The 16072-nt window shown below is 40.6% G+C and overlaps 1 protein-coding gene across 2 annotated transcripts in view; it reads left to right on the forward strand.

Moving 5' to 3' along the window:
* Positions 1–1265: 1265 nt before the first annotated feature.
* mtfmt (mitochondrial methionyl-tRNA formyltransferase) overlaps positions 1266–16072 on the forward strand; it is a 25068-nt gene continuing 10261 nt past the window's right edge. Inside the window, exons 1-2 of one of the 2 annotated variants that reach the window (XM_034877049.1) lie at positions 1267–1560; positions 14283–14480. In XM_034877049.1, the coding sequence (XP_034732940.1) occupies positions 1418–1560; positions 14283–14480 (341 nt within the window). In that variant the 5' untranslated portion in view covers positions 1267–1417. Of the gene's footprint in view, positions 1561–14282; positions 14481–16072 lie in introns of both variants that reach the window. The other variant, XM_034877132.1, reaches the window with a different exon arrangement.

Raw genomic sequence — 16072 nt, forward strand, 5'->3', positions numbered from 1 at the left:
ATATATATATATATATATATATATGTATATATATATATGTTAACTTTCTTTATGCATTTTATACTGTCCGACCAGTAGAACAAGTCCTGTTCTGTAGACATGGTCCTTAGTTATTTATTTATGTTGGACCAGTCCAATATGACTGTTAGTTGAAATAAACCTTTTGTTGTAAGAAAACTTGTTTAATTTGTGCAGCATATTCCTAATCCATATTCCATTATCTATTTTGTAATTTTACATATGTTTAAAAATATCGGAATTCATGTCGATGTTGTAATATCACATTCTGTGAATGTCGTGCAACCCTAGTGTGTGTGTGTGTCTGTGTGTGTTGGGAGCGCGGCTGCTAAATGTCAAGGTCCGGGAGCCGATTGATGCAGAACAACGTGTGTGTGTGTGTGTGTGTGTGTGTGTGTGTGTGTGTGTGTGTGTGTGTGTGTGTGTGTGTGTGTGTGTGAGTGAGTGATTGAAAGAGACAAATATAAAAAGCTTCAAGTCGACTCTAATAACATAATCATATTGTTTGTTGTACTTAAATATCTAACTTTTACGGTCACTATCTGTTTCTTCTTCCCTATCATATTTATAATGTGTGATTTAGTATTTATACCTATTATAGCCTACATCACATATGTGATGTAAGGGTATTTTGCAAATACCTATCATTTACAAATGATAGATACACCGAGGATGCCTGATCTATGGGTGACCAGACGTCCTCGGATTTAGGGGACAGTCCCCGTTTTCGGTTGTCTGTCCCTGACCAAATACAGAAGAAAAAAACTACCCCTGTCCCTGTTCTTTTTTTAAAGACACAACATTAGGTTTTTCAATCAGATTGATAGTCAAGAAACTGGAAATGTCCCCGTTTTTCTCCCTTTTTGGGAATTGTGTTCCCAGTTTTGATCTTGGACGTCTGGTGAATTTATATTATATCAGAATATTCTATTACTTTTAAGCCCACTATGAATATTAAAAGACGCCTAACCATGTGTCCTGTTTCATAGCTACATGTATGACCTTTGTAGCAAAAAAAACATGAAAATCTGTTTTGTATTCAGTGAGATTGATTAATTAAACGCGTTGACAGCTCATTTCACCTGACAAACACATTACACTGAGTGGAGCGGGTGACCGGTCCAAGATGGCGGCCCCAAATCTCGTCAGCGCCAGTAGGCAGTAGCGGTCGATGCGGCGTCTACTCTTTATTATGTTCAGTTGAGCTCCAGAAGGAGGCAGCAACATTGCGCCTTCCGTAAATTATCACCGAAGAAGAAGACACGACGGAAGTAGCATAGAAAACATGGCGGCGTCCTCTGTTGACAACTAGGCAACGTGATTACAGTCCCAGACGCTGAGACTTTGGACACATTGCCAAAACTGGTGTTGTAGTATGTAGCAAGACAAGTTTCTAAACATGTTGGCCTATTTCCAGCGCACCTGTATAACGCTGCAGCCAGTGTGTAGATTGATGTCATCATCGGCACCCCCTTGGAGGCTCCTGTTCTTTGGCTCTGATCAGTTCGCTGTGGAATCTCTGAAACTCCTCACATCCAGCAGGTGCGAGTCCTACATAGAGCTCTTTTACACACCTTGTTACACACTGCAATACACACGGCATTATACCACGTTTACACACATATGTATTAAGGCAAAGCGAGACATTACAGGTTAAGATGCCTCAGTCAGTGACAGTCTCCCGCATTGAACAGTGAAATTATATATTTTTTTTAAACCTATGGGTTAGACTAAGTGGCGAGATTTCCAATGTCCACAGACAAAATCCGTGGACATTGTCAGCTCAGAAGCGTACCTCCAAAACAGGTGATTTTTTTATCTTTGTAAACTTAAAACGGAGACACTTTGCCCAGGGGTGTCGCTAGACCTAGAGCTGCACTATTGCAGCTGCACTATTGTATTCCTTTTTGCTGTAGGCTAACGCAGTAATAAAACGCAATACTAGGCTAATTCAATTTTGGTAATATACTCGTTAAAATCTCAGTTACGTGAGTTATGCCTAAAACGCATTTTTTTAATAATTCCCCAATACCACAAAACATTTCTTCAAAGGAAAAAAAAGGCTTGAGTATTATTTTATGTTGCTGTATTTGATGGTTGAGATGACTGCAGAGACAGAAACATTTGGACATTATTTTCAGGAGTTATTACGCTGTGTAATAGCACCAGAGACGGTATGGACTATATTGGTGTCCCAAGGTGACACAGTGTGTTTGAGTAGCTGACAGATAGAAACATGTCGGTAAGTAATGTTAAGGCTTAAGCCTTAACATTACTTACCGACATGTTTCTATCATGTTTGCGACATGTTTCTATCGTGTACGTGTAGCAATTGCTACACGTAAATATCATTGCATTTTATCAGCCATGTAGAGTAACTATCCCTGTAGTTGAATCGCGACCAACCACGCTTCTCTTTTTACTTTGACCATGTTCAACATGTTGCAGTTTTACAAACAAGAAATCGAACAATTTAAGCTTGACAAATGTGTTTTGCATCTAGCGACTCGCGGTCATCTCAGTAAAATAGCAAGGTTACACAGTAGCCAACTTCCATATAGACCGCTTCAAAATAAAAACACTTCCTTTGATGGTTTGCAGTAAAAATAAATTACTGTTAAACAAATAAGGTTGTGTACCTTTTCACATATCAGCTGTAAATCAAATAACTATAAATAATGTAAATATTGAGTTTTAATCACACTATAATTACCAACCATTTCTTTTAGACTGTTTTAAACTAAACAACAAAAATGTCTCATTCAAGTGCTTTAAACAAACATTTTACAACAATGGCATACTACAATATAGTGTTAATTTCCCTCAGACAAGACAAGATTAAAATGTTCATCAACAACCTTTTTTTCCATGAAAGAGACAATGACGAGACCAATGTCCAAAAACACTTAATAAGACTAAATTAACATGCATTAGTGTGGACAAAAAAAGACGAGACTAAAATGTTTTACATGAAATAAAAACTAAGATAAAATCTCTCTTAATTTCCGTCCACAATCGTCTCTACTTTTTCATCATGAGATAGAACTAGTTCTGTGCCCGTTTGGAGCATGTGCCTGTTCCAAATAGGCCAATTGCTTGGTTAAAAGTATTTTTTCCCCCACTAAGTGTGGTTCAGTCAGGTGCGGTGCAGCCTCGGCTCACCTAGAGAATCGGCGTGCCCCCTTTTTTCATTTAGCCGTCACACATCCAGGTAGCGATGTGAGGGGGGGGGGGGGAGGAAGCCTGGTTCAGCCTGCTGGAGAACCTGCTACAGCGCGTAGTGATGTACCCTGGCCCCGGCCAAGAGGAGGGGTGCTGGCGAAGCTGCCCTTAAACAGCTTGCAGAGCGGGTGGAGAAATGTATGCAACTGCTGGCAACAAAACAATGTGCTGAAGAGCCCAGGGGCCTGTTGCACGAAAGTGGAATAAAGCTATCCAGGATAAATGAAAAAGCGCAGCTTGACTTAGTGTGATCCGCTCATCGCGGCTTAATCGGTTGCCCGTTTGCCGGGCCAGGATGAACAGTTGAAGCTATGTCAACCCAGGTGTAGATAGCTGGGATAAGTACACGTTCACAGCTTTCTCAAATAGACCACGGTATCGATCACAGATTTACTGATGCAGAATTGAGAGGACGCATGCGCCATATGTTTCACCCAATGAGCAGCAACTTCTAATGGAAAATAACAAGGAGGAGAAGAATATGCAAAAAGGGAAATACGGCGGTTATCCAACGGAGAGAAAAAGCCCAACAGACTATAGTGGACCGACTGAATGTGTGAGGGTGTAAAAATATCTACTTAGCCTATAGTCACTCCACAAGTTGTAGGCTACACTGGGTTTTAATTGCTTTAAATGTGCTGGTTTCATGTTTCCGTTTTTATGTAATAAATGTGCCAGTTTTACTGTAAAGTGTCTTTGCCTAACCTACCATGTAAAGCATTATATAAATAAAATGTATCATTATTTAGCCTTTGCCTTAAAAGTGAGCAGAAGGAATTTATGTTCCCCGGGAAATGGACCCTAATGACTAGGCTTAATTTCAAACACCTTATTCATAACGTGAGAACATGTTTTACAAAAATATGCACAAATCTCTATAAGCTATATCTAATTCTTTGTACAATTAATGTTCATACAGAACAATCAGAAAGGGACAACAACCCAAAAATAAAAGATTAAGAACCAATTTTGGTGTTCCCGGTGTGATGAATGTAAACTACACTACATACGTACTGTAAATAGGCCACGTTATTGGTCCAGGGATGTGAGACTAATTGTTAAGGTTATGAAACCAATGTAAGCTATAATAAAAACAAAAACATTACGCCTACATATTAAGGAGTAACGCAAACTGTCCTTTATTAGAGAAGTATAAGCAACAAGAAAATGAAATCATGAATGTCTTTGTCTCTGACCAGTCTGCCATTATTATCATCTTGGAATATCGCTACATTAATATCGTCACACTTAATCTTCGGAGCGCGTCCTGTTACCTGAAGCTGAGACCACGGACACTGCGCTGCTCATCTCTACTTTCACAGAGAGAGTGGACACTGACGCGACTTACAGGTTTGCCGGCAGGCAGCGGCCACTGGGCAGCGGCCGCACGCCAGGCAGCCTCAAAACAGTACAGTCCGCATCAGGGGGACAGTGCAACCATTTCTAACCATCTAAACAACTGTAGTAGGGTTTAAATCAAACTCGCAACCACAATAGCAACAAGTGGGCTAATGCATGTTAATAAAAATAAAGCAGAACACATGCAGAAGACACGGAATAACTGTTAAACACGTTTATTTCGGATCAGACGGCAGCTAATTTGACACATGAGACTCCAGGATTAATCTTAGCCTAGATGTTAGCCTGCTCTGGACCGGGCTAGCCGCAAAAAATAAATCTCCATGGTTACTTGGCTGGGTTTAATTCAATCTGATTTTGTGCAACCGAGTCGAAGCTAAATTCATCCAGGATGACTTGAATATCCTGGCTTAATCCCTTATCTTAGTTTTGTGCAACAGGCCCTATAGCAAACCCCCAGCCAGGTAATTGTAAAGCGTACTGATGTTTCCAGAAGACTTTATTTATGTTCAACCGTCAGCCTTAATTTGAACACAAATCTAGTTTATCCTTCCGTACACCTTCATCCGTAAAACACCGTAAGAGCTACAGGACAGATAAATAACATTAAATTAGCTCTTACAGACACATGTTACCCAAAAACACATTGAACAATCAAAAGCCGAACTACCTTGTTTCCGTTCCAGCTAGGTGCTTAATTATTGTCCTGTATAGCCGTACATAGCTACCGAGCGACCTGTGTTTCTCACCTTACTTCCGTATGTGCGTCTTACAAACTATTCCCCCCTTTGTATACACAAGTTACAGTTCCGCTAGGAGGCGCCAAAATAAAGGACTCATAATACAAAAATAAACAAAGGGAGAACCAGTTAAATACAGCACTGAAATGGTTACCTTAAAATACATATAATACTTTTTTAGAGTCAGTTACACTCCCACCAATCATGAGTGAATAATAGAATGGTACACAGTCTACATTAAGCACGAATGATTTTAAATTAAATAACCTTTGAACCTGAATAAGAACACAAACAACTTATGCCAAAGTCAGAAACCTTTATAACTATTCTATAGTATATATTATGGGGAGAGGAAGCAGATTTAACCAGTCTCCAGCAATAGGACAAGCTTCTGGACAGGACGCTCAACTTTGGACACCTTGTAGAGACGCTCCCCTTTCTTGCCAAGCTTCCTGTCACAGAGTTGAACCTTAACTCTCTGTACAAGTCCGTCTTTGTCAGGAGTGGCTTTTTTTTTTCTTTCTTCCTTGTTTGGTAAGGAATGGCCCAAAACAGCAACAAAAACGCCACAGAGGTGAAGGAGGTGATGGTTCCAACCGTTCAGGAGGTAGCTTGGCCATCCTTTGCTTTTCCTTAGGTTTGCGTTGTCGTCTACAGGTGACACATCGACGAATGTAGGAGGCGACTGCCCGGTTGATTCCTGGGATCCAATAGCCGTTGCGCCTGATTTTATTCACGGTAAGATCCTTACCTTGATGTTTCATCCTTTCATGGTGACGACCTTTAGGGATGATTGCGGGATGCTTGAGGAAGTTGGGAAGAGAGGAGTTGCACAGCCTCCCTCCCACCCTGAGGACACCGTCGTTGTGGAGAAAGGCGTCAAGGGGGATTCCTTTGTATCTGGCTGAGCAATGGGGAATGTACCATGTCTCCCCTTCACTCCCACCGTCCTTTACCCGCTCAGCATCTCCCTTTCCGGTGACCTCCTCCGTATATTCAACATAATGCTCCTTATATCCTTCATCCTGTTGCAATTTCCTTTTAAGATGGTGGAGGCGTATCATGGCTGACTCTTTATTGTCAGGCAAATTTGGTCTGGTTTTGAAGGGCAGTGGCATTTCATAATGGCCATGTATATTTCTCCTTATGCCCTCATCCAGAATGTTGAGGCATGTGATGTCATCTTGTGACACTGTTTTGCTGTCGTCACTGCCATCTTTGAAATCAGACTCTAATAGTCGGATGACGTCTGTAGGAGTTACTGGAGGTAGCTCTTTAACTGTGACACAGATGACGTGTGCTCAACGCATTGTGGGTTTGCAGAGAACGCCCTACAATGCTCCATCCTAAATCTGTCCTTCCGGCATAGGGTTCCTCATCTCCTCCTAGAAGGACTTGTCTTGGTGCCATGGCTCTTGAGCAGTTGTAGCCAATCAAAAGTCCTACTACACAGTCCCTCAGTGGTTGGATTTTGTGCACTATTTCTGCTAGATGACTCCATTGTTTAACAGTCTCACAGGTGGGAATGTGAGAGCGGTTAACAGGTATCCAGTCTTTTGTGTAGGTGACCGGAAGTTCGACTTGAATTGCAGAACAATATCCTCTAACACGAAGGCCAGAAACACACTCGCTTGTGAGAATTGAATCCTTACCACTCATAGTAGTCAACTTCAGTTTCACAGGATACTTGTCAGCATTAAGACCGTCACCCACTTCTTTATCAATAAATGTCGTATCGCTTTGGGTGTCGAGAAGCGCATAGACAAGCTTCTTAGCCGTTGGATCCCTTTTAGATGAAACCCAGACTGGTATCACCATGGATGTGTGGGATCCTTCTCCTGCTACACTGAGCGCCATTGCAGCAGCACCTTGACTTATCTCTAGACCTTTCCCTTTTTATAGTTTTCATCATGAAGGGCTGTCGGATGCTTTCCCTTACAGTGGTCACAGAAATGACGATGACGATAGTCTCTCACGCTGTGGCCAGGTTTCAAGCATCCGTAGCAGAGTTTTTTCTCCTTTTTATGTAGTAACGTCGCTCAACTAACGGCATCTCAGTGAACTTGGAGCATGCGTAAAGCTGGTGTCTATTATCTTGACACAGGATACATGGAGTCTTAACCTTCCTCTGTTCTGACTTGTGGTTGCCATTGTTGGTGACTGTTTGAGTGGTAAGAACACTGGCCTTGTTTTTATTCGGATCTCTGAGATTTCTCTTCTCAGTGCTTGTGTCTAATGAACGAAGAGCATGAAAGAACGTGATTGGATTGCAGGCAATCTCAGCTTCTGTTGATGTGAATCTAGCAAAGTCCTTGAAACTTGGGAACTCTTGGTTTTCATTTAGGCTTTGTGTGACTTGTCGGTGCCAGCGTAAAGCTGCCCAATCTAGTAATTTGTGAACAAGCTTCTGATTCTCTTCCCAGTCATTTAATATGTCAAGACCCTTAACATGAGGCATGGCATCTTGACAGGCATTGAGAAAATCTTAGAAGCGTCTGAGTCCTTCAGCATACTTTGATGAAATTCTTGGCCAGTTGATGAGCTTCTCTCTGAAGGCTCTCTGTATGGCGAATGGCTGGCCAAAACGACGATTTAGCTTATTCCAGGCATCTTGGTAGGCTTCATTGTCACTTCGGTAGAATGTGCCATCTAGAACCTGCCGTGCTGAGCCACCAACGTATTTCTTCAGGTAGTATAATTTGGTGTGATTACCCTTTGGTCAATGAGTGAGATAAATGCTGCCTTCCATTCAATGAATTGTATGGGATCGCCATTGAAGACAAATGGCTCGGGTACAGGAAGCCTGTTTAAGGCTAAGTTGTCTTGAAAGATCTGCGCAAGTGAGGGAATGTCTGGATAACAGGAAGATGCAACTTGAGAAATGGGCACTGCGGTTACAGGCACATTCTTTGCTTCCATGTGTCTTTCCGTTTTAACATAATTAGCTCTTTTGCATTCTGTCTCTTTGTCATAGATTTTCAACTTTGCTTGAGCTGCCCGTATCTCTTTCTCTGCCTGCAATAGCTCTAACTCACGTCTTTGTGCCTCTAGAGCCTTACGTTGTTTTTCCTCTAACTTGAGCAATCCTCCTTTGCTGAGATAATCCATCATCCTCACAGGTGTGGCATATCAAGATGCTGATCAGACAGCATGATTATTGCACAGGATATATTTGTAGGAGTTCCAGTGAAAGGATAGTGGAGTTCCTTGAAGTTGTTATCTTGTCTGGTGACGTCCCAGTGAAGAGGTTTGCTCAACACAACCACCTTCCAGTCCCTTTGACAATGTGGACAGACAGTTTGATGTTGGGGTGGTGGTGTCTTTTGGCTGTTTACTCCATAAGGGACTGATCAACAAGTTTCCATTGTGAGCTTTTTGTTTTTGTCTATCTGTATGTTATCTCTCAAATGTGATAACACTCAGTCACTGTTACTCATTAGCCTGGATTGATAATTATATGAATACAATGGTGTCATGCTAGTCAACTGGCGTATTTCTACCTAATTTCCCTCTCCAAAACCACTTCAGAAGAGTAACGTTAGTCACAGCTTACTTGCTTTGGTGTTTGTAAAGTTTTAAAGTTCAACAAAGAATGGTTCACATTAGAAAAGATCCTTTTTTCATTTTTTTCTTCTATGTAGATGCACTCCCCTACAAAATCGCTGCAGTAGTCGATAATGATTTATTTTCAAATAGAGCTATTTGTCATCTTTTAAAAATTACTTTTACTTTTTTCATATTGCAACATACAGTGTACAGGGGGGGGAAAATATCGCAATGTAAGATTTTTTTCAAATATCGTGCAGGCCTAGATAACACTCAGTCCTCAGTACCTTCTGAACCTAAACCCATAGGCTGTCTCATAGAAATCTTATACCTGCCAATGGAGATCACTGATCCAATTTAAAGAAATACCGCAACAAGGTTTTATTTGGATATCTTTTGCCATTAATTCTATAGTTATGATAACATTGTGCACCAAAAAAATGTCAGGGACGGAAAATAGGTAAATACAAGTAGAAAATTAAAGCCACAATATAAGGCCACTGTGTAGTTTCATCAAACTGCACAATGCCAGAGATTTAACAAGTTTTGAGGGAGCGTGCAATTGGCATGCTGACTGCAGAAATGTCCACTAGAGCTGTTGAATGTGAATTGAATGTTCATTTCTCCACCTTAAGACATTTAAGAGAATTTGACAGTACATGCAACCGCCCTCACAACCGCAGACCACGTGTAACCACAACTGCCTAGGACCCCCACATCCAGCATCTTCACCTCGTCTAAGACCAGCCACCCAGGCAGCTGCTGCAGTTGCTTTGCATAACCAAACAATTTCTGCACAAGCTGTCAGAAACCGTCTCAAGGAAGCTCCGCTGCCTGTCCTCTCCGTGCTCTGCCGTCCTCCAACACCCACCAGGTCCAGATTTGTTGTGGAACGGCTGCGTCCATGATTGACAGCTGAAGTCTTGAGGACCCACAAGATCTCGCAAATTCATGTAGAATAGAACCATAAAAACAACAGTTTGTTTCCATCCAGATGAATAGACAGAAAACAACTCTGTGCTGTTTTCAAGGTGTAGGGCAGGGAGATGTGATCCACCGTGAGCACGGTCTATTTTATTTTGAAAATCTTGAAACCTAATGACTTTGCCGCCGTTACGCAACCAGTGGAAATTTCGGATTATAGTGGCTTTCTATTGTGGCCAGCCTAATGCACACCTGTCTAATAATCATGATTGAACAAAACAAATTAGAAACTCAAGGGACCAAATGAGTGATTCTTAGGCAGAGGTAAAAAAATTTCATTGTCCAGTCAGAGATGGCATTTTGTGAGGTTTATTTATCCAGTTCTTGGCAAACAAACATTTTAAACAAAGGAACGATGACGTCTCTAGACACTAGTAAAAAACCATCAGCCCTTTCTGTTTTCTACCCCATACATCATCCCCCTATATGTAGACTTCACATGGTGGCTAAGGCTGCTTGGTACTTTCAAAACAAAAGCACTAGCAGATACTTCAAATAACAAAATAAAAAATACTAATGATATAAACAATCTTATGTAGCTTTATGATTCAAGTAAAACAGAAATTAAATATTTAACTATTAAAAATAACAAAACAATGAATGGCTCCAACACTGTCTAATCAGCATCTTGAAATGCCACACCTGTGAGGTGAATAGATTTTCTTGGCAAAGGAGAAGTGCTCAGTCACACCGATTTAGACAGATTTGTGAACAACACTTGAGAGAAATAAGCCTTTTGTGTACATAAAAGTCTTAGAACTTTGAGTTCAGGGGCCTGTTGCACGAAACTAGGATAAGGGATTTAGCCGGGATATTCAAGTTATCCTGGATGAATTTAGCTTGGACTCGGTTGCACGAAACCAGATTGAATTGAGCCCAGTCAAGTAACCATGGAGATTTATTCTTTGCGGCTAGCCTGGTCCAGAGCAGGCTAACAGCCAGGCTAAGATTAATCCTGGAGTCTCATGTGTCAAATCAACTGCCGCTCTGATCCGAAATAAACGTGTTTAACAGTTATTTCGTTGTCTTCTGCGTGTGTTCCGCTTTATTTTTATTAACATGCATTAGCCAACTTGTCACTATTGTTGTCGTGAGTTGGATTTAAACCCTACTACAGTTAGATGGTTAGAAATAGTTGCTCTGGCACCCTGATGCAGAGTGGGACTTTTCCCGGTGGGCAGAGATGGGAAGTAACGTAGTACAAATACTTCGTTACTGTACTCAAGTAGATTTTTCTGATATTTTTACTTTACTATTTATTTTTGTGGCGACTTTTTACTTCTACTCCTTACATTTTAACCCAAATATCGGTACTTTCTACTCCTTACATTTTACAAAATTGGCTCGTTACTTTCGTTTTGTACAAGAGGTTGTCCTGTCGGACAATAGCGCGGACACGCGCCTCACACCGCAAGCGGGTGCGCGCGCCACACGGAGAAAAAAGTGAGAGAAATGAAAAAGAGACAAGCTGTCCGTAGGATAATCAGCTGAGATTGTGTGTTCCTCTTTGAGAACTGTAAGTCGTATAACTCATGTTGTCAGTTCACTTAAGCCTATTTTTGGTCTATAGTTCTTCACATTTAAAGTAAGTTAGCTAGTGGTTTTGGTGTGTTCTTCACCTGTTAGCTAGGTTGCACGTTGGTCTTTATGAAGCATCAACACTTTCACTAGCTTTATTCGCATGAGTTTTTTTTTTTTGGGGCCAAACTTCAGATACTGTAATTCAATTGACAAGTGGATGGAAACTTAGCTAGACAGAAGTTGTCTCCGTCTGTTTTAACAGACACACCTGGGGCCAAGTTGGACACCAGAGTCAGGTTTAATCCAGTCCTAATCTAGTTCTCAACTTTCACATCATTTCACTGGAGTTATCCTTATTATTGTTTACGTCATCAATACCATATTCAGTCTAAGTGGATGGGAATACATCTACTGTACGTTGCAGTTGACGCACGACTAAGACAACTCAACAGATTTAGCATTTTAAATTAATTCACAGCAAATCAGTGCGACTTGATGGCACTAACGTTAGCACATAGTATGGAGGGTGCTAACGTTAGCACATAGTAGTATGGATGGAAACATGATTGAAAACAAAGAAAACAGCAAGACATTCCCATCATCCTCAGCCTTATCTGAGAGAGATGTTTGGGACAGTAGGCATCAAGAAGGACTCCTGGCCAATGTGCTGGGGAACTTCTTCATTAATGTCTGTTTAATCATTCATATTTTAATCCTTTATTTTATTTCCAGAAGCCGTATTTGAGCACACACAAACATGTAGATTCATTTTTATGTTAGGGGGAAAGATTAAAAATAAAAACTGGATCTGTGACTTCTCACAGAATCACAACTGAATTCATATCTTGCTAATAAGTCAGAATCTTATTAACCTAGAGTCCCAGTTTCTGTCATTATAATCACATATGTTATGTTTTAGGCCTATTGGCAGACATTCATTTAAAATGTAGCCTTTGCCATATAAAGACGTGTCCTCCATGTCCACTGAAGTTTCTCAGCGTGCTCTCTAGTAACATTTGAGTGCTCCAGGTAGATTTGCATAAAAAATTGACAAGGCTACTTTTACTTTTATACTTTAAGTAAATTTCCAAGCCTGTACTTTGTTACTTTTACTTGAGTAAAGAAGTTTAATCAGTACTTCCACTTTTACCGGAGTATTTTTTAACACAAGTATCTGTACTTCTACTTAAGTACGGAAAGTGAGTACTTTTGCCATCTCTGCCGGTGGGACGGTAGTGTGTAGAGGCTGCCTGGCGTGCGGCAGGTGCCCGGTGCCCGCCGGCAGACCTGTGCGTCGCGTCAGTGTCCACTCTCTCTGTAAAAGTAGAGATGAGCAGCGCAGTGTCTGTGGTCTCAGCTTCATGTTCATACAGGACGCGCTCCGAAGATTAAGTGTGACGATATTAATGTAGCAATATTCCCAGATGATATTAATGGCAGACTGGTCAGAGACCGATACATTCATGATTTAATTTTCTTGTTGCTTGTCCTTCTCTAATAAAGGGTAGTTTGTGTTACTCCTTAAAAATTGGGCCTAAAGTTTTTTTTTTAGCTTACATTGGTTTCATTACCTTCTAAATAAGTCTCACGTTACCGGACTAATAACGTGGCCTATAAACAGTACGTATATAGTTTACATTCATCACACCGGGAACACCACAATGCTTCTTAATCTTTTTATTCTGGTGTTGTCACTTGTCAGAAGAATGAAAAAACATGAATATTGTTATTCATATGCTCACAGAGTGTATTGAAGTCACTTACTTTTTTTTCTTGTTGTTGTCCCTTTCAGATTGTTCTGTATGAACATTAATTGTACAAAGAATTAGGAATATCTTATAGAGATTAGTGCATGGTTGTAAAACATGTTCTCACGTTGTGAATAAGGGTTTGAAATGAAGCCTAAAGTCCTTAAAGGGTCCATTTCCCAAGGAACATTAGTTCCCTCTGCTCTCTTTTGAGGCAGAGGCTATATTTTTAAACCCCACACATTCAGTCGGGTCCGCTATGTTGGGCTTTTTCTCTCCGTTTGATAAGAGCCGTATTTCCCTTTTTGCATATTCGTCCCCTCCTCGTTACTTTCCATTAGAAGTTGCTGCTCATTGGGTGAAACATATGGCGCATGCGTCTTCTCAATTCTGCATCAGTAAATCTGTGATCGATACCGTGGTCTGTTTGAGAAAGCCGTGAACGTGCACGTATCCCAGCTATCTACACCTGGCTTGACATAGCTTCACCTGTTCATCCCGGCTCGGCAAACGTGCAACCGATTAAGCCGCGATGAGCGCATCACACTAAGTCAAGCTGCGCTATTTCACTTATCCTGGATATCTTTATTCTACTTTCATGCAACAGGCCCCAGGTCATGAAAGATGGGGGCAAAACCAAAACTGTTTTGCATTTTATAATTTTGGTCAGTGTACGTTCATAGCAATAAAAATGATGAGGGAGTTAGTTATAACAAATGTTTTATGATAATAAATAGGTGCTGTTTACTTGATAGGCTGTGTATTTGTGTTATTACATTATCTGGGTAACATATTAGAAATAACAAATATGTATCCTGGAATTCAGTAATGACTTTTAAATTTTTCAAAAACATAGTCAATAAATAAATATTTTTGTATTTGACCAAATGAGACTGTTATTTATTATTTTTGGAACAATTAATTGCTTAGGTCTTAAATAAAGGTGGGGTTAGATTGCCAAGTCCCAATTTACATTTCAATTGTAGTTAAGTCTAGTCACAGAAGGCTTAAAAACTGGTGACAATGGAATTTGTTGGACGTCTTCATCTTGCAGCTCATTAAATGACTCTCTTACATGGGCTTCAACATGTAAGGGATAAGGGAAGTGAGTCCTTGATAACTAACCCCCATCTCCTATTTGCAGGAGTTCCAGTGAAAGGATAGTGGAGTCTCTCGAAGTTGTTACCTTGTCTGGTGACGTCCCAGTGAAGAGGTTTGCTCAACACAACCACCTTCCAGTCCACAGCTGGCCCCCTGACATTGTGGAAAGACAGTTTGATGTTGGGGTGGTGGTGTCTTTTGGCTGTTTACTCCATGAGAGACTGATCAACAAGTTTCCATTGTGAGCTTTTTGTTTTTGTCTATCTGTATGTTGTCTCTCAAATGTGATAACACACAGTACCTACTGAACCTAAACCTATAGGCTGTCTCATAGACATCTTATAGCTGCCAATGGAGCTCACTGATCCAAACTTTAAAGAAAAACTGCAACAATGTTTTATTTGGGTATCTAAAAAATATTGACTTAATGTGATTTTTGATAAACAATCATCAGTAATGTGGATATAATGACTAAGTGGGTAAATGCAAACAATAGATCAGCTATAACAGTTAAATTCAGAAAATTACATCACTTTTTTTGGAACGTAGCCTTTCAAATCAGGAAAAGACAACACGTGTTATATTACAAAATCAAATATTGAAGACAATATCTAGCCTCATATATCAATATCGATATAATATTGATATATTACCCAGCCCTATTTTCACATCATTATTAATGTACTTAATGCCCAAGAAACACTTGCATTTAATGGATTCAGTTTATAGAAAATTAACATTTATAACACAGGCATACCGTCTTCTTGTTTTTGTAACTACTGAGCTATTTGGCACTTAGTGAGTGTGATGAACATAGTTTCGTCAGTGCTCATCATTGTTAGACTGTTGAGATGATCTTTCACATCTGCAATATTATGTTACCTTACTTCTTTCTGCTCGGGCCAGTATACTTTCTAGTCAAGTATTTTTTTAGTGTTCTACTTTTTAGCTAGTTGACAGAAGTTAATTTATTGAGAGGGCTTGGCTGCCCTACATATAGGGTAGATTTAGACCACACGCTATAATTTACATGGGCCCAACAGTTCTAGTAGTTCCTTCCAGAGCAAGCAACAGTGGTGAGGAAAAACTCCCTTTTAGGAAGAAACCTCAGACAGACCCAGGTTCTTGGTCGGTGGTGTCTGCCGGGCTGGTTGGGGTTGAGATGAATAGTGGCAATAACAGTCACATAAAAGGTAATAGAACAGTGATTAAAAAAAAAAAAAGTTTTAACTTGTAGTAGTTCATTGCACAGCAGGCCACTGCACAGCATTACAAGAAGGGCTGCACAATAATGGCCAAAATGATTATCACGATTATTTTGATCAAAGTTTTGCTGACTCATTATGAACAGGTCCATCATGGGCCGAATGGCGGATACACACGTTGTGTGTATGAAATGTCTGTATCATCACTGCGCTGCATTTTTATGAACTATGATATTCTGGCCATGGATCACATCTCTCGCCCAAGTCCAGCAGCTCCGTCTCACACGCTATTACTCTACCAACTGAAGTTAGTTGCATTCAATAACTTCTTCTGTGTTCTTCGCCGTGGCGGCCGCAATAGCAGAGTTACCCGCTGAAACACTTGTATAAATACAGGTTTGCACCTCATACTTAACAATATACAGCTGTGTTAATAAAAAATTAAAACTGTAAACAAATGTCAGAAGTGTGGACCGGCGGCCGCGGTGTGGCCGGGCGCGGAGAGTAAGGCTGAATCCCAATCCTTCCCCTTACCCCTTCCCCTTACCCATTCGCCTAGCTTTTGCGCGTTCACGCGGGACCTAGTTCTGTCCCAATACCTATTACAGCCTAGGGGAAGGGGATTGAC

This window comes from Etheostoma cragini, chromosome 1 (genome assembly GCF_013103735.1).
Source record: "Etheostoma cragini isolate CJK2018 chromosome 1, CSU_Ecrag_1.0, whole genome shotgun sequence".
NCBI lineage: Eukaryota > Metazoa > Chordata > Actinopteri > Perciformes > Percidae > Etheostoma > Etheostoma cragini.